General features: G+C 38.3%; 1 protein-coding gene across 3 annotated transcripts in view; it reads left to right on the forward strand.

Annotated features, from left to right (window-relative positions):
• The window catches only part of opn5 (opsin 5), a 53,283-nt gene that overhangs the window by 6,105 nt on the left and 23,216 nt on the right, over positions 1 to 23,962 (forward strand). For 2 of the 3 annotated variants that reach the window (XR_532518.3, XM_008398572.3), the window contains exons 2-3: positions 4,108 to 4,254; positions 19,888 to 20,007. Coding sequence is in view for 2 of the 3 variants with exons in the window: in XM_008398572.3 (XP_008396794.1) it covers positions 4,131 to 4,254; positions 19,888 to 20,007 (244 nt within the window). In the remaining variant the exon portion in view is untranslated. Of the gene's footprint in view, positions 1 to 4,107; positions 4,255 to 8,981; positions 9,081 to 19,887; positions 20,008 to 23,962 lie in introns of those variants that run through there. The other variant, XM_008398573.2, reaches the window with a different exon arrangement.

Below are 23,962 nucleotides of genomic sequence, written 5' to 3' on the forward strand. Positions count from 1 at the left end.
TGTCATTTCTTTCAGTAATGTTTGTGCAGCGCCACCACAGGCCAGGGGCAGAATAGTTCATAGAAATTTTAGTCTCCAATCGAACTGAGTCTGCTGGACTACCAGGTGTGATAACAGCCTTGTTTTTGTTAACATTGTCCTCAGACAGGTTCAGGTAAAGTTGAGTCATTCTGCTATGGTCTTCTGCATTCGGAAGTCTGTACGTGTTTGCACTTTCAGTGTTATTAATATGGAGTTGGATATACATATGACCAGGTTATTTATATGTTTATTGTTTTTCTCAATTGTTTTCTTGATGTTAACTGAACCTCCACAACATTCAGTCATTTCTGCTCATCACTTTATCAGTTTCAAGCCTCACAAATTGTAAATCCATTTGGCCCTGTGCCAGTTTTTTCCATACAATTCCAAACAAATCTATCAATTTAATTTTTTCCTTTCTTGTTCTTTCCTGAAAATGTCTAACTTTAACCATAATTCAAAAGGCTGTGTAAATACTGTGTATTGGTTTCTTGAGCATATTCAGGTATTGGAACTGAGACCGCCCTGCCACAGACTGGCGACCTGTCCAGGGTGACCCCGCCTCTCGCCCGAAACATTAGCTGGAGATGGGCACCAGCAACCCTCCTGACCCCACTAAGGGACAAGGGTGCAAGAAAATGGATGGATGGATGGAACTGAGACCTGTTTTTTTTTTTTCATATTGGAAATCACAGAGTGACGAGTCATAACGATAAAGCCATTTAAATAACATGTTAATAAATAATGGTGTCTGGTCCTTTCATTTTGATGATGCTGACACTTATTGATGAACTATCCATTTTGAGAGAGTAAAACTATTGCAGGTTATCAACTTGATTTTGCAGTTTGTGTTTGTTGTTTTCAGGATTGCACTGGCTGTTGTGTTAATTTTAATATTGATGTGAAAAATGCACCAAATCAATTCGTAGGCCTGTCACGATGATACATTTTTCTGGACAATAAATTATTCCTGCAATCATTGTGATAAACTATAACATTGCTGTATTGAGACCATTTCCAAGTGAAATATTGATATAGTGGCACAATGATGCAGGTTCATCCTCTCAAAGACCCATAAACTTTAATTTTGTACTGAACGCTTAAGACTGTAACTCAAGATTTTTCAAATATCCACAAAAAAACATCAATAAAACTGAAATAAAACACACTTGCAGCTAAAAATATCAGCTCATTTTAATCCATCACGCGATTAATTGATTTATTGCTTATTGCGACAGGCTTATCAACTGAGGAAAACTGTAAATAGAATTTCCACTCACCGACACTTTGGCGTAAATAAGAAACTCTAAACCTTTTGGCAAACATCAACTGTGTGGGAATGTTTACAGCATTGGCTGGTCTGATGTTGAGATGTCAGAGGGCTGGAGGAATTTGGCCGGCGATCAGCAGTACCTCACTGTACTGTGATCACATTAGACACGTGGAAATAAATGAACTGAAAGAAGAATGTTTGATTAATCTTGTGATCTCTCGGTTTAGTCTTGGATACACACAGTTTAATAGAGCAGATTGTGATCCTGCCCTGGGGTCTGATCAGCACTTTACCTCTCCATAGACACTTAGTGTTTACTTTGCAAGTAAACAAACTGCTTGTCTACAAATTGGTTAAAAACAGACTAATTTCAATTTCTTCCTTTATGCATGTGTGGCGAGTGCTTTTGGGGTCTGGTTAGGCATGGAGGAGATGGTGTAGGAGGATGACGGCACGGCATGTTGTTTTCCTATTTTATTTTATTTTTTAAAAGATTTATTATGTGAAAAGTTCCCAGAAAATGTTCACCTTTTGAAACTCATTATTTTCCACGTTCTGAAATTAATCTCAAACTTTTTTTCTAACAAATTTTCAGCTTTTGGAGCTCAAAAATATCCTTGCTTTTTCTAGAAAATTTCTCAGATTGATCTCAAAATTTCTATGTTTTTTGCAGAGATTTACTCCACCCTTTTCTTTTATCCACAAAGGCCTTAAAACGATGTTGTAGTTTTGACCTATTTTCAAACTATTTTTTTAAATTATTCTAATTTATTTTCATATAGTGGTAATACTTTCCTGTTTTTCACTGTTATCAGGTGTAGATGTTTCAGATTGTGTTACTGTTACTTTTTTGTTTTTCATTAATTTGTTACCTTTAATGTTGTGGTTTAGCACATCTCCATTACAGACAGTAGAGAATGTTTCTCCTTTGTGGCCGTTTGCAGGTCCATAGACGATCAAGTCAGTTCAACTCAAAAATACTTGATCAATCCCAAAAGAAAATTAAATAGTCATGCAAGGTCCTTGTGTTTCTCTCTCTCTCTCTCTCTCTCTCTCTCTCTCTCTCTCTCTCTCTCTCTGTGTTTGTGTGTAGGTGTGCGTGTGCATGTGTGTGTATGTTTGCAGTCTATACCTGTGAATGTTTGGTTGCAGTGTTTTCATTGTTTTTGTTCCAAGACTTCTGTAAAGCATCTTTTCGTGTGGAAGCTGTTTCAGATATAAGGGTTGATGAGGAGGGTCTTAGCGCCATCAATCATGCTCTTGTACATGCTGCTCAATATAATAATGGTGGAGAAGCGACTTACAATTTAACAATGGAGCCGTGACGTTCCGGGTTCTGGTAGAGATATGACATAAAATGGTGAAGACCAAATTAGAAGCTGTATTCTTCCAAAATATTGACTCTTGTAATTCCCCCCAACCCCCACATTTTCAAATAACAATCAAAGTCCAAAACCAAATGATACTTAACTGTGAAGTTGAAGGAAGAAGATTATTACCAAAATCTGAAAGGTTGTCTTCTCACCAGTCGTGTTTAGTCCACTTTAATCGAACTCTAGTTTGTTTACCTAGAGAATCTGCTTCGTTTGGGGAGGAGTGGATGAACTCTGATGCGGACCAAATAAGTGAACTCTGCCAGAAACCTTGGTCTCAGTTGGGTTGAAGTGAACTACGTTTGCGGTTCAAATGTACATGTGAATACCAAGCAGGCTGTTAGAAGATATTTATAACTTATAATAAGTATAAAATGTTATATGATCTTGTATAAGATCCTTCTTATACAAGATTACTTCCACCAGATGCCAATTAAGAGCAGCTGCTAACTAGCTGAACTCACCTTTACGTTGTTGTTTTTCAACTTGAAAGAGCAACCATGTTAATTAATCTGATACACCATATGGAAAAACATACAAAACATATTGCACTGATTTAGACAGTAAAATTCTAATATTTCTTTGTTTAATTTGTATTTTTGCTTCTGTGGAAGAAAAATTGAAAACACCCATCTTGCAGTCATATCTATAAAATCCAGTTCCTGTATAGAAGTAGAGCAACACCAATCTGATATTAATATCTGCATTGGCCCCGATATTGATCAATTCTACATCTGGTATCGATGTGCTCGAAACATAAGAGCAGATCTATTTAGTTTAATTTTATGCTTTTAAACGTCGGGCTTAATTTATTTTATAATATATTTAGAATTTCTAATTGCACTGCATGAACCATTTGAAAGAAAGTTTGTTCCAGTTTATTTTTGCATGTTTGTTTCTTAAATTTGTCTTTAAATTGGCTATTCTGATAATCATGCTGAGTGAACAAATTCAAGTTGTGTTGTTTTTACATGTTGGTGAAGCTTTCTGTGCTTTAGAGTGTGTTGTACTCTACAGAGTTATTGAATACATTTGTAATTCAGTACATTTATGCCTGTGATAAAAACCCCACCATAAAAATAAGCGTTTTAAGACAATTCTGTTGTTTTTCTGCATCAGATCAGAATCAGGGGATATTAAACTTCAGATATTGGTATCGGCATCGGAAGTGAAAAAAGTTAATTGGTCCCTGTATAGAACACGAGTTTAGCAGTCATTTCCTTTTTCGCTACTTATTGACACTTGTGGCATCAGATTTTTTAAAGTTGGTTGTTTTTTATTTAGATAAAAAAAAGAGACTCATGCGTTGATCTATGCAGCAGAGCCAGAACAGGAAGTGTTGCTTTTCTGCAATGCTTACCTGAAACCTTGTCTTTGTGAGCCATTTTCTATTTGAGTAAGCTCTTCTATTGTTTCAACCTTCTTCCTTTCACTTCACAGGACATTCCCCACTGATAGCAGTGATGGAGAACACAACATGGCCATACGCTGCATACGTCCCCCATTATCTCCTGCGTGGTGACCCCTTTGCTTCGAGGCTCTCCAGAGAGGCGGACATCATTGCAGCTTTTTACATCTGCATCATAGGTGAGTTTCCATATCAGCCAACATCCACCTCAGCACTGCTTTCACATTTCTTGTCATTCCACACATTGCACACATCTCTTAGCAAAACTCTTTAAAGTTTGGGTTTTATTTTGGTGATTGTAATTTCTTCAGTTCTTCAAAAATTCCACCCAAATTCAGTGCAGCATGTCACGCCCTCACTGCAAGATAGAGTATTACAGTTAGAGTATAAAAACTTGGTAAAACGGTACATAATTTAATATAATTAAAAGGACAGCTGTAGTTAAACTCCAGTTGGATTAGTTTGTTTAGTGAAATTTAAGGAAATAAGTGCACACACACGTGCATCTAAAAAATAGTGAATATTGTCTAAAATGCAGTATTTCTTGACAGTCATTTCAGAAAGGGAAATGGCCATATTATAGAAATTCATGATGCAGAGTAAAACATTTTTACTCAGTGTAAAAATGTTTTAAGCTTTTATTTTTTGAAAGTTTAATGACCCTGGCATATAGGTAAAGATGGATGTTTTGAGCACAAACATCAGGCTTCTGTCAGGTCAGTTCATTTCTCTGCACTGTGACCTGGTTGCATCTCCTATATCAGAGGTTCCCAAACTGTGGGGCATGCCCCCTGGGGGTGAGGGGGTGGGGCGCCATGCCATTGCAGGGGGGAGGGGGTGGCGGGAAGCCGTCTGGATGAAAATGTTTGGAAACGACTGTCCTATATGAATTACTGCATCAATGCGCCGTGGCATGGAGGAGCTCAGCCTGTAGGTGTAATGGAAGCCCAGGCTGCTTTGATAGCTGGCTTAAGCTTATCTTCATTGCTGGGTCTGGTGTCGCTCATCTTCCTCTTGACAAAAGCCAAAAGATTTCCTATAGGTCAAAGGTCAGCAGAGTTTCCAGGCCTGTAAAGAACAGGAACACGATGGTCATGGAATCAGCTTGTCCATCTAAACTCTGGTTTGGTTTTGTTGTTTTCTTGCCTTCCCTGCCATACCCCCTCCACATGCCAGGCCTGTTATTTTTTTGTTTTCCTTGTGGCCCTCCTTTGGAAGCCCCCGGTGCCCACCTGGTTTGGGTTTGGTTTTGTTCCTTATGCCTAGACTCTTTGGGGAATTTGTGGATGTGGGGGACTTTCATGACTTGTAGGTGGTTAGACTTTATTTTCTTGTGTATTCTTGTATATTGATCTTCCTTAGATTAGTGTTCCTTTCTATCTACTGTTAATGTTAGCTTCAGGGTCTGTTTTTTTACCTTTCATTCAAGGTTTTGTTATGTCTTGGCTTTGTTTATCTTACTCCCCTCCAGCAACCACGAGTTTCTGTTTTTAAGCGGATTTGGTGCTTTTCTGTAATACAGGATATAGTAGTGTCTCAAGGATCAGATGTAATGTTCTAAGAGTAGAAATAATTTCCTGTCTCTTTTGGGAGAAATATATTGTTAGATTCTATTATCAGTCAGCAAGAAAGATATACAGTGTGCAGTCTATTACTCTAATCCAACAAAGGGAATGTTGATCAGTTTCACTCAAAGATGTTGCAATAAAGTGCACTGTAAAAAAAAAAAAAAACGCCTCAATTTACGGTAAAAAACTGGCAGCTGTGGTTGCCAGAATCTTACCGTCTTTATACGGTAAAATTCTGGCAACCAAAACTGCCAGTTTTTTACCATATTTTGGAAATGCAGTATTTTACCGTATTTTAAAAATACGGTAAAATTCTGGCAACCAAAACTGCCAGGTTTTTACCGTATTTTAGAAATACGGTAAAATTCTGGCAACCAAACTGCCAGGTTTTTACCGTATTTTAAAAATGCAGTGTTTTACCGTTTTTTAAGAATACGGTAAAATTCTGGCAACCAAAACTCTTCTTCTGCTTCCCTCCCAACTATTTCCTCCTCAGCCTCACTTCTCTTGTTCTCTCTGGCTGTTCACTCTGTCCAGATACTTGTTCATCAGTTCTCAGAAATATAACATTGTGTTGTGTTCTGGCTATATAGACCATATTGTTGCCAACTGATGGTTCACAAGATGCACCTTCAATCTGTTTCAGAAAACTGGTTGATCGTTGGATGAGCTAATGGTTCATACACTGACCTGTTAGAGAAACTCAGGAATCACTTGGGAGCAATTTATCAATTCAGGACAGATTTAGAAAAGTGTCAATTATAAATTAATTAAAATATGATTGACATTATGACAACTTATGCATGTTAAGACTTACACAATGAACTTATACTGTTTTGGAAGTTGAGAATTCAACACAGACACATTTAACATATTTTGATCAGCATGATAAAAGCAAATTACAACGGGGGAAAAGTGCACATAATCAGTTACAGGATGTACAAAAGCAAAACTTGCGAAAGGAATGAGAAACTCATTTTTTGTTGTGCAGGCAGAAGTGACACAGTAATTTGAAGATTGAACAGGTAGCTTTAAGAATTTCAATTCTGTTCTGAGAAATGCACCCAAACTGAGAAAAACTGTAAAATATTAATATTTAAATTCTCTTATCTTAAAATTCTTCAACTGTCATGGACCCAGTGACTTTAGTGCAAGTATTTTGGGGGTGAGAGTCAAGAAGTCAAAAGAAAATATTAAATATTAGCTCTGATGCCAAGCTTTATACTTCCAAGTATTGAAACAAAAGCTAACGTGATCTTCACAGATTTAACTTGCATGCATGAACATCTCACACTCAAAGTAATTCAAATTAATTACTGAACCAAACTTGAAAAAGTTGCTTCTGCCAGTAACAATAACTTTAAGCACATGCAGTCTAAAGTAGACCAGAAATATAATCTATGCAGTGGTTCCTACAGAAACATTAATGGAAGTGTTGCATCTGAGAAAATGAAATGTTCCATATAGTAAAAATATCTAGCTGCAGTGCATGTACATAAACAGCATGGCTCAGAAATTACACATTTCTTTATCAGTTGGTTAAAGTTAGCTAACTTCAGTTAAAACTGTGAAAGGGACTCACATGTGATGCAGAAATGTGTTTCCTTCTCCTCTTCCTGAACGTGCAAAAATACCAGAAACTTGATTTCAAAGACAGTAGCTGCATCCGGACAAGGACCAGGCCTACTGGGCTCTCAGCACCCTGAGCTAGCACCTGCTAGTTAGCAGCCCTTGCTAGCGCACTGTGACTTTACTGTGTTGAGTTCAGGACACCACAGTTTCCTGAGCCACACTCAACTACAGGAACAGAGTTAAAAGAAACTTGCTGCTGATGCTGAAGGATCAAGCAGCAATACAAACTAGATAATTATTTGTTTACATGACAAATAACAGTCTCCATTTACTGTAAACCCTGCTACATATCACAATAACAAAATGACAAACTCTCTAGAGTATTCCCTAGAGTATTCTCTACTAATAGCACAATATTTTAAACCAAGTGTGGGATTTGTGAAACTTCAATGAGGGGCAACTTCACAACTTGTATGATTTTGGATAACACTAGAATTGTTCTTTATTGAAGTTTCACAAATCAGATAAAGGTTTCACAAATCCCACACTTGGTTTTAAATATTTTGATATAAGTTGAGAATAATCTAGTCCAGATTTGAAGAGTCTAGGTGTTGTAGTTTTTTAGCTAGAGTAAATCAAAGATGCTGATGGTAGGGTAAAATTAGGTGGAATTGCCCTTTAGCCATTTCCCAAATTGGAAGCAGCAATTGGAAACCAACTTCAGTTTCATCCAAGCAAGAGGGGCTAACATACAGTATAAGAAATCTATGGTTGGCATAAAATTAATCTCAAATGCATAATTTAATCAAATATTCTCATAAATGATGGTGGCGTTGGCTGTAGGAGTTTGCTTTGCTATTGGTGGGTTGCCAGATCAATGCCTGGTCTACTGTTGAGATTTCAATTTGGTGTATTACAGGCATTATTAAAAAAGAAACCAAAATATCACACCAGCATTCTGTTCTTTGTAAAATTTACTTTTGCAGTCTTGTTTACGGTTTTACATTGTAGATATAAATATCAGCAAAATTAGTAATTTTGGCTGATTAGTACTGTTAAGTTTAGGGTAATTAACTGCTGGCAATATTACAATATTTTTTTAATGAACTTTACAATTACTTATATTTTTACAATATATTTGTGTATTTTCTACATTCATGACTGTCAAAATTACTTAGGATATATGTTTATTGAGTTATGATAATTCCATGTATTTTCTACGGTAGTATAATGCTTTGAATATTACGGTCAGTAACCGTTGGTATTTCACAATTTTCTTACTGTAAATTTACGGAGTTTTTTTGCAGTGTTGACTTACGGTAATTCCATGTATTTTCTACGGTAACAAAATGTTTTGCATATTATGGTCAGTAACTGTTGGTGTTTCACAATTTTCTACCGTAAATTTACTGACTTTTTTTGCAGTTTCGACTTACGGTAGTTCCATTCAATTTCTACGTTAATGAAATGTTTTTGAATATGACGGTCAAAAACTGTTGGTCTTTTACCATTTTTTTACTGTAAATTTACTGACTTTTTTTACAGTGTGCTCTGAATAAACTCTATACAGGTAAAGAAGTAGATTTCTGTAACAAAGTGTTCAAAGAGTTAAAGAGGATATTTCAGTTCATAATCATATTTATTGAAACAAAAACATACACCCCAGAGCCAAGTCAAAATAATGTTGAGCACAGTACTGAAGGGCTTTTGGTTTGGGCTTGTTTTGCACCGGGACCATTAAATCAACCCTGACACACTTTTCTTAGGACATCTAAAGAGTGGAGTAACCTTTTAAGCCAGCTTCCTTCAGCCTTCTGACTGGACCTGGAATGTCGTCCCTCTGCACTGGACACATAAAATGAAAGGTCTGTGAAGGAGCCTTTTTTTTTTTTAATCTACGCAAGTGATTTTTTTTCAATGTCTGATTTAACAGTGTTTTATTTTTTAATGCCAAATCTCTTTTCAATATCTTTCTAAACTGTTACCATTTTGGCTTCATACTCATCCTTGAAGAACTGCAGTCAGAGGTCTGGAAATATTTTTAATTAGTAGCATTTTAAAATAGCCAGGTTGAGTTAGATTTTTTTAGGTCTGATCTAACCTTTGTTTTTTCTTTATGACCAGGAAAAAATGGTCCAAAAAGTAGAAAAAAAACTTAAAAAATCCAAATGGATCAGTTTCAGTTTTTGGTCATAAATATTGAAAAATGTCAGATGCTCAATGTTTTTGCATAAAAATTTTCCTTCATCTTCAAAGGTTCCAAGTCTTCATCGTGAACAGCAAGTTGAAGGAATGTTCATGCATGGATTGGTTCTTCATAACCGGTTCAACTCCAGGTGGATTAGGCAGAAAATTGGAACACAATGAATTTTTTTTTTTTTAAAGTATTTTTTGGCTCTAGTGTCCTTTATTTGAAAGTGCTCACACAGGAAAGTAGGTAATGAGAGAGGGAAGACATGCAGCAAAGGTCACTAGGCCGGGATTCAAAAGGCTTCTTTACGTGGGTTGTGCTTGACCCCTGCGCCACCACAACACCGTGTGTAGTTTTATTTTAGCCTGAATAAATAACAAACTACTGCCATAAATACTAATTAATGCAAAGAGTCTACATGTGACTAATTTATTCTCAGTATAAACAATACGTACAGTATTGACTAGAGAAGGGTGTTAAAGCTTTAGTCTTAAGGGTATTTTATAAAAGTAATGTTTTTCACACAGAGGTAGCGCTCACATCCAGGTGTTCTATCTAATCTAATCGTTCTCTCTGAATCAGTGAAAGACAGTCTGCTGATTTGCCTTCATCTGCCCTGGAATGTGAGTGTGTTGGCTTTCATTTATCAGATGTGTTTTCATTTCCATCAGTTTAATCTTCCATGTTAGTTAACTTGTTAGACATTAACAGTCCTTAGATTAGCGCAAAAAAAAAGAAAAAAAAAATCCTTCATAGCTAATGAACTTGGTGCACATGTTGTAACTGGGCTCATGTGAAGAGCTAATAACTGACATGTTCTTTTGAAACACATGCAATAAATAAGCAGGGAAGGGCTCCATGTTAACTCTGGAGGAGCTGCAGGGATCCACGGCTCATGTGGGAAAAAAAACATTTGTTGAGACCACACTAGAGTTGAGTGTGAGGGTAATAATGCATTTAGGATGACTTTGACTTCACAATCAAACAGAGATGTTGCCTCACTTGCTCCACCCAATCGCTGCGTCATGCTCGCCGCCTCCAACCTGAGCGCCGGACCTCGACCCGGCGTGTCCAATCATCAATCAAGCTCCGTTTATGTGCATCCACACCCACGCCGCCAGCCGCTCTCCAGCCGTGCTCAACCCCCCTCCACCAGCATCATTCAGCTCTCCAAGATGTCATCCTTTTCTGACCTCCACCACCAGTGTCGGGCCCCGGGGGGAAGAGTATCCCTAATCGGCGTCGGGGATGTACGCCCGAGTTCTCAGCAAATAACAGCTCAAATCTTCTGCCGGGGCCCGAGCGCCAAAGAACTGTTATTCATTTTCAAAGAATTGTTGTTCATTCTTGCCATTAAACTCTTTAATCGTCTTTTCTACGTCTGAGTTTCTCCAGGTTGAAATACCTAAAGTTGGTGTTTGGAATAGTGTCCAAATTAAAAATACAAAGACTACATCAATATATGCTTCTTGTTTGCAGATCTGAAGGTTTGAGGATTTGGAAGTTCCTCTCTCTCTCCTCATATCCTGTCTGCATTCCATTGCTTATTATCTCAGTATAGGAGTGAGGTCTGAATGGTGGCTGACACAGAGGAGATTCAGCTTGGTGCTGCTCTGTTGCCTCACCACAAAAGGAACATTACTAAATCTTAATTAGCGAGTTGTGAAAGGGAATGGCTTTTAAAGAAGATAGCTTTGTTTCAGTGGGATGAAGACGTCAGCCGTGCAAATAACTACACCACAAAAACCACCAACAGGCTCCACTGGCCAGTGTTTGTGAAGGAGGAAAACTAGGATAAATGGAATATGTTCTGATAACATCTGCTAGACGTCTCTCAGGGCCCAGAGGCCGTTAACAGTATCGCAGCACATGCTCAGCAGCTAGAGAAAACCCTGCTATTATACACTGTTCAGTCTAATAGAAACATTAAACACTGGAGAAGGTTAAAACTGACACCAGGTGAGCAAGCTCACCAGAAAACATGAATTTATTGGACATCTTGGTAATCTGTGGGTTTTGCAAGTATCACAGTTTGGTTAAGGTGGACGGTGCAAGACAACAAAATTCCATTTTTTTTCCTGTATTAATTATGTATATTTCATAAAAACTATATGTTCTTTACATATTTGTTAAAATGATCATTATGCCATGACAGAATAAGACAGAAAATTTGTGACACAATCCAACTTTACTGTCTTCTCCCATTGCTCCCAGTACTAACTGCAGAAATTCACCACTCAGAAGCAACCAATCAGAGCCAGGAGGAGGGTCTTAGCATTGTCAATCACTCTTGTTCTTCTGCCCTCCTTGCTTTCTGCTAAGCTACAGGTGGTTTACCACAACATAGCTTGCCACAATTGCTAATGCTAGTTAGCATGGCCTTCGATGACAGCGGATAAACGGTTTGCCTGTACTGGCAAGTTGCTTCTCCGTCATTTGTACATTTAGCAGTGTACATGAGGTTGACTGACAGGACCCCTTCTGGCTCTGATTGGTTGTTTTTCAGTGGAAGTGGTACATCTTTACAGACTGCACTGGGAGGAGGTTTTCACAGATGATCCTTCTCATACCATGCTTCCACCACATAGTGACAGTTTTAATAAATATGGAGAAAATATATATTTTAGAAAAGTTGCATACTGCAGCTAGAAAAGGTTTAAATGACAATTAGCAATACAGTCTCAAATGTAACGCTACATTTATGTATCACTGTTCCAACACAAACCTGAAGAACTGAAGAAGTCATAAAACAATAATTACAACACCAAATTCAGAAAACATCTAAGGATCAGTAAAAGAATACTGATTGATAACAATAACGGAAATTTGCTCTCTCTCTGGTCAAACTTTTCAGGTTAGACAAGCTGATGAGTTGTTATGACGTCCTACTATGAATGTTGCACAAAGAGGAAGTAAAGAGTTACCCAGGCTCCCCTGTGAGGGTCAAACCTCAACAAACCTGGGTCATTAGAAAATGAGCAACAAAGTAAAGGTGGTTAGACAGGTTGTCCTTTAAGCAGGGATTGTTTCACCCACAGGACCACACAGAGTCTGAACCCTAGAAACCAGGAACAGTGTTGTCACAGTCAGAGGAGATTTCTATAGAGAGTTAATCTACAGTACAGACTGTGATCTGCTTCTCCCAGAAAGGCTGTGAAGAAATGATAATCACAGGCAGGAGACTCTCAGGCTGGGAAAAATCTAATTTGTGTATATTTGATTCGGGAAACCAAATATTTGTGTTGCTTTGGGGAAAAAGAAAAACATAATAAAAGTTGTATTTCATGGGATTCAAAATTTTATACATCAAAATCACAAACAAAATGAACTTTGTAAGGCTTTGTAAAGTTATTTTTTTAAAAGTCTATTAAGTCTATTAAAAATATTTTTATGACAGACTTTTTAACATTTTTTGTTTCCCATGGCCACAAGAGAACCACTAAATAAAGTTACCCAACAGGGTTAGTGCTGGAGTGTAAATAGTTTATTCACCAATTTCTGATAACAAAATAATCTTTTCTATCTTTTACTGGTTAGACTGTCTCACTTTTGCTTGAAAGCCGTCAGGAGGATCACATGATGATTCACCCAGAGCAGTGAGCGCCAACCGCAGGAGGAAAACCTCCAATACTAAAAAATATTAAGAGATGACCAAAGTTTTAATGTATCATATTTTTTTTAATTTAATGTAACTATTAGTGAATGTTTATGAGTCTGATCATCTAAATGCACTTCTGGAAGAAAATTTTCTCGATTATTGTGTGTAGAATGTTTTTATTCACTTTGGTTTTAATTTCTTATTTTGGTAACACTTTTTTTGAAGGGATGTGCATAAGACTGACATGACACTGTCATAAACATATCTGTCATGAACATGAAGAAATCTTTATGAATGTTTACAACTGTTGTCATGAAGTGTCATTCAGTAAATAATGACACTTTTAATGCAGAGTTGCTCTAAAAGTTGCATTAAAAGTCCATTAAAAGTGCCAACTTTGCATGATTTTTTAAATAATGACAATTTAATGCAGCGTTGGCATTTTAAATGGACTTTTAATGCAACTTTTAGAGCAACTTGGCATTAAGTGTCATTATTTACCAAATGACACTTCATGACAACTGTCATAAACATTCATAAAGACTCCTTTATGTTCATGACATATATTATGTCATGTTTGTCAGCGTCATGTCAGTCTTATGCACACCCCTTCAAATAAAGTGTTACCAAATGAAGATTTAGTATTTTTTATAACAATTTTTAATGATGGAAAACATGGAAACACACCTATATTTGCGAAAAAACATCCTAAGAAGTAACATTTTAGGATTTATTGGTATTGCATAATAATATATTATCTTCTATTCAGTGTGTACTGTATCTAAGAAAAACACAAATATAGTCCTCTGGAATAATGTTCTTAAAAAAATGTACAAATCTGAATTATTTGTACTGCAGAACAGAAATCATGTTTGGATCTAGCAGCCTGCTAAAAATAAAGGATTTTTCACATCTGATAGTCTGGTAGACTCTCTTTGATTGGGGGTCAAAATGCAACACTTGTTGCATGTTCAGCTGTTGTAGTTCCCTTCACTCTGTTCTACTGTGTCAAACTATCCAGACCTTTTGAAAAACCCATTCCCTCCCGTCGCACATGGTGGCGCTGCACCAGGAACCTCTGAAAGAAAATGACACAAAAACCTCTGAAGACGACACTGAGCGCAACGTCCTTCTTCATGAAACAAGTGGTGTCAGATTTGAGCAGTTGCAGGATTTCACTTTTGTCGTTGGCAGAAGGCCACGAGCCATCGCTTGTTTTGGTTACGTTTACTCAGAAAGTTATATTCTCCAGTCTGCTTGGTGGTCATTCAAACAGAAGTAGAGTTCACTTCAACCAAACGAAGGCCAAGGTTTTTAGGTGGGACAGAGTCGCTATTTAGGTCCACATCGGAGTTTGCTTGTACCAAATGAACCAGACTTTCTAGCTGAAGGAACTAGAGTTTGACTGAAGCGGACCAAACAGGGCTGGTGTGAAGGCGCACAAATGAAACAGGTTCAGCTGCTGTACATCCAAAAAAGCAGTCAAAACAAAAGGCAAAACTGATTTCACAGTATGTTCAGTTACTGTCATAACCATTAGACAATTTGCTTGTCTCTGTGAGGAGTTAACGTTCTGAAGGTCTACAGTTTTTTATTAACTTGTACTTCCCAAGATCCTTCTTAATCATGAGTCATTCTCTAAAGGCAAATACGTCTCACAGCAAGAGTTTAAATAGCATCTGCTTAGTTGTGTCAAATGTGAACATTAGTAAAGTTTTCAGATTTTTTGTGCAATTTCTGTCCTCCAAGGTCCTGACACACACAAAGAACCAAAGGTTCATGAGTCAGAGCAAAGATAAACTGAAACAATGTCATTTTGTATTTACTGTGTGAAAATAACTCATCAAGATGCAGTTGAAAATAAAAGCTAAATATATATCCAGTACTGCAATATAAAAGAAAGAGAAGAGAAGGTTATGGTTGCCTCAATGAAGTAAAGGGCTGGAAGATTACAACTCTGTGTGTGCATGTGTGCGTGTGTGTGGGTGTGTGTGGGGGTGTGCGTGCGGGTGTGTTCATGTGTAACTATCCAACAGGGGACATGCGTGTCATTTTACACTGACCAACAGGGGACTCACCGTTGAAGAGGGGACATTTTGTAGGTCCCCTCTTGGAAATGACCCTGTTTTAGGGTCAGGGGTTGCAGTTAGGACTAAGGTGTGAATTGACTTTTGGTTAGGGTTAGGAAAAGGGTTAGGTATGTGATGGTTAGGGTTAGGAAAAGGGTTAGGGTTAGGCTGTAGAAATGAATGGAAGTCAATGGAATGTCCCCTGTTGGATAGTAGCGTACGACTGCGTGTGTGTGTATGTGAGTGCGTGCGTGGGTGTGCATGTGTGTGTATGTGTGTGTGTGTGTGTGTGTGTGTGTGTGTGTGTGTGTGTGTGTGTGTGTGTGTGTGTGTGTGTGTATGCATCAGAGTGGACTTAAACGACCAGGGTCACAGAGATACTTGGTATTCATATCCCTGGCTGATTTACTGCGTCTGGTTTTTCTTATCTTTGCTAATTCATCTTTGTAAAATAACTCAACATCTGACAGATTGGGCAGAGCGCATCTGTGAACATCATGATTCTTGGCAAAGACTTATTAGAACTTAGTTTTGGACTTTGACTCGGCCATTCTGACACTTGAATAGGCTTTTGATCTAAACACAATCGGAATTATCTTTCAAGCTCTCCTCTTCTCTTTGTCCTGACCGGCTTTCTTTGGCCCTGATGCAGAACTTCAGCCCCACTGCATGATACTTCCTCCACCGTGTTTCACCATTGGAGTGACATGTTCTGGAAAGTGTTGAGAGTTGAATTTTGAAAAGTAACATTTACATAATTGCAAGGTTTAAACACATTTCAGATTTTTGTTTGTGAAAACATTTTAAAAACTCATTCATGCATCATTTTGTCTTGGTTTGCCACATAAGAAACCCAATAAAACACACTGAAGTTGGTGGTTGGGGGTAAGTGTGTTCCAGTAATCATTCTGATGATTCATATTTTTGGAAGAGTTATGACTTTGTGATCTAGTCCATTTTATTTATGTTGCGCTTGTGTGTGTTTATTATTTCCCTTTAAATATTGTTTTGGGCCCTTTATTAAATAATTCCCAGTTCCAGTGTAAAATGTTCTTTACTAAATGAAATGTTTTGAAATTGGAGAGGATGATCTTGCATTATTAACATTATATTACTTAAAAATGGTCTCAAAACAACAATATTATCGTTTATTGCACTAACCTCTGGGACAATTTATCGTCCAGTAAAATTTGTTATGGTGACTAGTTGCCAAGCGATGTAACGTGAAAACGTTTTATGGGGTACATACCTCATTAACTAATACAGCAGGACATTGAGCAAGACATGGAATACATTTTGTTTATCCTTATTATTCATCTAAATAGGCCAACCTAATTAGGAGGACCAGGCGGAGGGGTTAGACAGTTTATGCCGTCTCAGAGTGTTTGTCTGTTTTTTTACGAATAACTTTCACATCGACCCACAGCCCAGCTTTGGCAGAGAGCCTCCATTCGCTATTATGTTCCTTCCTGGTGTATCATATGAGTACATGGAAATGGGGGAGGTGCACAGCCCACTCATTGTGGCAGTTATTAAATTAATTTAACCGCGAGTTCCCCTATATAGCCACAGCGATGAATGTGGTTTATTCAGTTAAAGCAATGTTTGTGCAAATCAAACTGGCTGAATGGGAAGCATCTGATGGGAAACAGGTTGGAGTTGGAGGCTAAACTGCTCAGTCTGTGGGGGAGATGCTGCAGGTTTAACTGTTCATTTTTGGACTGCATTAAAGCCACATGTCCACTTAATCTGCATGTGTCTGCTGGTGATGGTTAATGCGTTAAAGTTTTCCAGTAACATGGAGGTGACTGAGGCAGTTGGGTTTTTAGCCTGGCGGTCTAAAAGTTGTGGGTCGATTCCGACTTCATCCTGCCTGAGGTCGGTTTGCCTCTGGGCACGGCAGATTGCCACAAGTTTCCAAGTTGAGATTATGGTGTAAAGCAGCGTTCTTCAAAGTGGGAGCCACAAAAGTTCAAAGTTGAAGGGAAAATGAGAAGAAAAAGAAAGAAAAAAAGACAGAATCAATTAAATTTGTACATAAAAAATGTAAAGTTTTTATTTTTAATGGAATCTGATCTGTGTTCCAAAATGTTAAGATCTGTGTTCCAAAATGTTAAAATAACTTATTGGAATGTTATTTGGTGATGCTATTCAAATTGCACTAATACAATTTACTATCAAAGGATAAAACATAAAAAACACAAAATATATCAAGAGCCTTTAGAGCTAATTATGTTGTTCTTACTCTCATCATTTAGATGAACACTAAAAGACACAATAAAAACCTCATAATACTAAAGACCACAATTCAGTTTTCAGTTGGTGCTTAATAGAAGTGTTGCTGATCGATTGGCCACCAATCATAATCGATTTCCGTGAAAAAGTGTATGATCGGTGATGGCCGATCACGGTCTCTTGTTGCCGATCACACAAACCGATTACCTGCATCTCATTTCGCAGCCTGTCTGTGCAGCTGGTCTCCTCTTTCCTTCACTTTGCACAAACGCGCAGCAACAAATCCTAAGCGATGTGGAACTATAACGCACTGAGTGAATGGGGAAGTTTGCGTGTTGCGGCGGAAAATTGAAGCAGGTCAAAATGCATCAACACGATGAATCTAATATGGCATAAAAACAATGCCATACTTAATGGAGTTTGGCTACATCGAGGCTCACTGCAGCAAAAAAGACATATGGAGGATCAGATAGCAAGAAAAGCAGCGCACAGCTACAAACACTCACCCGGATTAGCATGACGGTCAGAAAGCTAAACAAATAACCCGCAAAATTATTTAAGTCTTCAAGCTGCGATGTAAGACGCTGGTTCTGCTCTCGCTGTTGAACCGCCGCTACGCGCTACAAGTAGTAATATTTCACAGACGGAGCGCCGCTTCTGCTCCACCTGGTAGTGACTCTCACACCAAACCTCTGCTTAAAGCTGCAGCATCTAACTTAAAAAAATACATTTTACATACACATTAAAACTTTCGCTGTCCTAACATGAGACAGATAATCTCTAAAAAAATAATCGACCTCCTCCCTGTTCTGCATAATTACTCCGCTCAGTCAGAAACAACCAATCAGAACTAGCAGTAATCAGCTAGCCACCATGCTATCAGGAAGTTCCATTCAGTAACTCTGGATTGTTTATTGTAATGGAACCTGTATTTGCCTTTGAATGTTAAGTTTTATACTTGAATTTTTTTGGCAATGTTGAGATGTTTTATTTTGGCTCTTTGCATTATTTAGCCTCTTCAGAGCCGTCATATGTTATCAGTCCGTTAAAGATAGTATTACTGATAGCAGTACAATTTGCACATGCCTGTTTTGTTTAGTTTTCTTCTTGGAAAAAGTTATAAAAAACAAATTTTTGTCTAAATTAAGGTGAATTCATGGTTCCTTTTTCCACATAATGTAACTGGTAGTGTTTATGATAAAAAAAAAATAATAATTATGTGATCGTATTGGTGATCGGTATTGGTGATCGGCCCTCATGGGTGATCGGTATCGGTATCGGCAGGAAAAAAACCTGATCGGCACATCTCTAGTGCTTAATTATATTTTTAGATATATTCCATTCATGGAACATAAAATGTCCAGATCAGAGCCATGCTATCCCCCAGACATCGGCTCAGTGCGGCTTTGCAGCTCCTTCGTTTGGTTTCATGGCTCTCTGGTGTGCTGTCAGGTCCCACTGGACTCATTAACATCCTGGTATTTTCAGGCAACAGCACCTAGTAGGAAGACTTTGATAACTCTTTGTTCATCACCTGCCAACCACCAAAGCACAAATAGCCTCCATAACTAATTAGCATTAGGCTAATTAATGTCCTTGAGATGCATACTTGGGTATAAAACATTACAAGGTACAAAAACATTTTTTTTACACATTACACCTCCCTAATATTCCTCATGTACTTTGTATATATATATATATATATATATATATATATATATATATATATATATATATATATATATATATATATATATATATAAGGAGCAGCATTATATCATGTGTGAGTTGTGTTTTCACATCATTTCTTGTATTTAATATGTGAAACGTCAGCACGACTACGAGCCACCTGCCAGCTGAGATTTGAACATGGCTGTGGTTTATCTCCTTCTACTTCTCCAAAACTCAACCATCCTTCTAAATTGGTGTAATCTGCAATCACTTTGCCGATGGAATCTTAGATGAAAAACTAACAAAAGGTTTCATGGCCTGTTAATAGGTAACTAAGTTATCCATGGTGGTGAAAGTTTTATTTTTTCACATTCTAGCTCCAATTAGGATTTTTCTGGTCCTGCAGCTAAATGCTGACAGGAAGTCACTTTTCTTTAAAGATCTGAACACAAAGAAGTAGCCTGGTAAAAACAAGTTGTTCCTTACTTTGCTTCGTACAAAGGGTCTGGAACTTTGACTATTGAGAAATGATTGCTTGCTGCTAATGTTTGACTCTGCAAGCTGAAGTAAGCTGCACTATGAAGCTTTTCGTGCTACATCTTTGCTAGCAATAAAGTATTTTGGAGGCATGGCCAACGTGGTCTAAATGGCTTTGTTCTCTTCCTCCACTGTTGTTGCCAAACTACAACCACAGGCAAACTATATTTCTAAAACAGTGCAGAAAAAAATCTATGCATCATTCGGAACTCCTTCTGTTCACTGATTGGTCAGGATGAAATCTTTAGACAGAACACTGAAGTGAGACGACAATAGAGTGGAATTGAGCGGAGGGCAATTGCCAGGCTACGATAGAAGGCTTGAAGAAAAAAGATTGCCTTACAGTAAAACTTTCTTTCTCTCTTTGACAGGAATCCTGTCTGCAATAGGAAATGGCTTTGTCATTTATATGACCATCAAACGCAAGACCAAGTTGAAGCCTCCTGAACTGATGATCGTTAACCTTGCCATTTTTGATTTTGGCATATCAGGTAACGGGAAACATCTGATACATGTGTCTGGTTCATGTTAACACTTAGAGTTGATGAATGGATGGTTTTAAAAGATTATTGCATGTTTTGACATTCACTAAATCTTATACAGGTGATATAAAATGTCTACACAGCTTTTTTAAACTGCCTTATCAAAGTCAAGGCTTCTATCTTTTGGTATGAGCTTCAACTGACCTTCATGCTGTCAAGCATTAAATTTTTTAAAGGCCAAATTTTCCCAACTGCAATGTAAAAGTGTTGGTCGCTGTAAACAACTGATGGCAGCTATTGGCAGGGTGGCAGAACCTGTTATTAGGTTTAGGGGGTGGTTTAGTTAAAAGAAGAAACCTGTGAGGAAGGAAGATATTTTTGCCAATTCCAAAAAGCATTTCTTGGAGAAAAACCAACATACTTGTGTTGCCAAAACATCCAATGACACATATTGCATTTCCCGGCTATCATACTGTGCAGCTGATGAGCTGAGTGGAGGCAGCTATGCACAACCAATTACTGCACACAGGAAACAGAGTGGAGCCATAGGAGCTCTGGAAAGATGGAATTTTCAGTAACAGGTAGAAAAGCCAAGCTTACGGCATAAAGCAAGAAGAAGTCTGTACACCCAACAATAGCCTGTGGGCTTAACATGAATCTTAGCAAAACTGAAATATTCAAGTAAAATATGAACTTACAATAAAAAGTTGAATTTCCTTAGTGGTAAGGAACATAAAGGATAGATGCAAATTTACACTCGCTTAAAATGACATCAAACAACCAAAGAGCTTTCTGGAGCCTTCAGAATGAAGATTGTTGCAGATTATGAGTCTGTTGGGGGGAGAGATCAAAGTCATTTGAAAATCAGCTACCCCATAACTATAACCATACAGAAAGCAGTCTACAAATAAAGCAACCATCAAGGTGCTGAGGTCTAGCCATCCAAGCAATTTCACCTTCAGAGGAGGCTGCAAAATGCTGAAAGAAGTATCCAAAACACTAAAATCTTATCTGCTGACCTTCAGAAGGCTCTAGCTCATGGGTGGGCGATCCAAGTCTTTGAAGACCGGTGTCCTGGAACTCTACGATGTCTCCCTGGTCCAACACACTTCAATTAAATACCTAAGTCACCTCCTAAGTGCAGTCAAGTTCTCCAGAGTCCTGCTAATGACCTCATTATTTGACTGAGGTGTGTTGAAGAAGAGACACACCTAAAGGTTACAGGACACTGGCCTTTGAGACGTGGAGTTGCCTGCCCGTGTTCGAGCTACTGTTGATGTTGAAGAACCTGCCTGGATAATCTGGAAGACGCAGTAAAGATGAACCATGGCACTACGAAGGCCCCAACATACTCAGGCGTACTCCACTACACAGAGGATAATGCATAATTGAGACAGACTCACTGTGGACTCAAAGCAGACATCCACTGGACACATTCATGCAAATGTCAATGTTTACAAACAGTTACATGTACTTGGTGTCCCACAGTAAACTGCCCAGCAGGAAACGGTGTTCACATCAAACTGTTTTGCATGCAACACCAAGCTGATAAGATTTAGAGTCGCAAACACACACATCAGTCAGACTGCCACAGCAGATGTGCGGTGGCTGCCATAGTGGAGAAGAAATAAGCCTATGCACCCAACTACAGTATCTCCTCACAATTACTACTATCCACTTGGATTGTGGGAAATTACAAAATTTGTCACAAGAAAGGCAGACAATACACTCAACCATCTGCACAGAGAGTGCGCGGAGTCTGGGTGGTTCACAGAATATGGAGAACACGGGTCTTCAGTCTCATTGGTTCATTTGTTATATTCTTTGGTCAAATGAGTCCACAATTGAATTATTTGACCACAGAGAACAGAGAAGATGTTCACATAAACCAAATACAGCCTTCCAAGGAAAGAACCTCAAGCCATCTGTGAAGCAAATTACTTTGAGTGCTGCTGCAGAATCTGTTCATCACTGAATCCACCACAAATTTTACCATGAATGCCTGAAACCCACAAATATTTGTGACCCCCTTATAACCACTTATTATAACCATATAATAAAGCAGGATGCTACCCTAAAAACATGACAATAAAACCTACCAAGAAATTTACCAAAGACGGTCAGAGAATGAAGAAAGGGAAAGTTTAGATTTGTATCTTTATGAGATGCAGTGGGGTGATTTGATCATTCTCTAATTGATAAATTAATAACTATAAGACATCAATGTAAGAACATTTCCATTGAAAGAACAGAATGTTTAATGGGCTATGATAATTTTTTTATGACTGTCTCTTAAATCTCTAATTAAGGTCAACCTCTTTGTTGTAGATAAAGGGATTAAACACTTTGTTACTTTACAAAGACCTGCTGACTTCATGTGTTTCAAATCCTCCCATGAGCCAGAGAGCCCTGACCCGGCCCGTCTGATCTGTGAAGTTCACAACATCATCCAGTACTGGTTCACTTCCTGCCACAAGCCCCGCTGAAACGTCCTGGACCTGATCCAGTTTGCTTAGGGAGCACAGCGTAGGGTGCACTGGGATACCACAATGCCTTTGATTTTCTGCTGATTTCTCCATCAAATGACCAGCTGTCATGTTGTTTGATTTAATTAAAACTTGTGCAAAGTAAGAGAACACAATGAGCCGTCTCTATTCGCTTATGAGAAACTGTATTGACTGACTTATAGTCAGGTGTGACTTGCATATATTATTTTCCTCTTCGTGATGCACTTTTTGACCGACACATTAAATTTGAATTCGTCCTGACAGACATCAGACAAGGAGTAAACATTACCGTCTGCAAAAGCGAGAAAAGATAAACCCAGACCAGAAGTGAGACGGCCAGAGCAGGAGGAACGAGTCCACAGCTTGAAGAACATGAGGCTGGGAAAATGCAACTTATACATATATATATTTTCCTCTTAATGACAAATTTTTTGATTGATGGGATTCAGAGTTAGAAAAACACAATACTACTATAACATCCACGCCATCGTGGTATGAGAAACCTCCCCGTACTCTGATGTGTCCATGATGTCTCAGCCACCGTGCTTCACAGTGGTCTGTGGCTTGTGGTGTTTGGGGTTCATGTGACAAACCACTTCTGACCTCAGGACCCATTTAGAAGATGGCTATGCATTGAGTCAGGAGTATCAATGGTTGGGAAAGCAACACAATCACAAGCTTAAAAAGGGACGCAATGTTTTGCTATTAGCTGTCATCACTATGACTACTAGATAATATAAGGCACATGGGTATCAGATTTAACTAGTCAGTGAATATTTTTAATTCAGAAAAAAATTACGTGGAAGTGGTATGTAGGCTAGTTGTGCTAGCCTGACTTTGGCAACCTTACCATGAACATGTGCTGCAGAATTTGTTTTTTGGTTCAGTTAATACAAAAATAAGACGACCCACATTCCAACTGTTTGAGAGCTCATCAGCAGAGCAGTTTAAATTAACCAACTAAACTGCTGTGTTCAAGCGATCATTTATTAACCTGCTTCATGCATCACCGCTGCCTGTGTCGCATCAATTATAATTGAGCTCGAGTTGAATTGCTTGTTCTCAGTCATTTATTTATGCTGATGAATGAAACGTTTCATCCCCTAAGGCTAAACTTAAACATTTGTGTAATGGTGCAGCAGTGGACTGTGGATGTACTGAGTGAGAACAGCTGGTCTAATCTGCTGCTGTTTATGAGACAAAAAGAGAGATGAATGGAGTCTGCAGGAGAAAGACAGTCAAATATAAACAGGATGTGCAAAATGACTTCACCCATCATGTCTGTGGCAGGGAAATAGATTGATGTCATCAGGCAGCTCAGCAACTGACAGTAGCCACCGGTGGCAGAAAGTGTTTCTGTTTGTCTTTTTCTTCTGTTTTGTAAAGGCAGTTCAGCTGGAGGGAACTGCTGTCCTTTTTTCCCCAGACATGTTCACTGCAGCACTAAAATAGACTGA

The sequence above is a fragment of the Poecilia reticulata genome, chromosome 21 (assembly GCF_904066995.2).
Source record: "Poecilia reticulata chromosome 21, P_reticulata-male-v2, whole genome shotgun sequence".
Taxonomy (NCBI): Eukaryota; Metazoa; Chordata; class Actinopteri; order Cyprinodontiformes; family Poeciliidae; genus Poecilia; species Poecilia reticulata.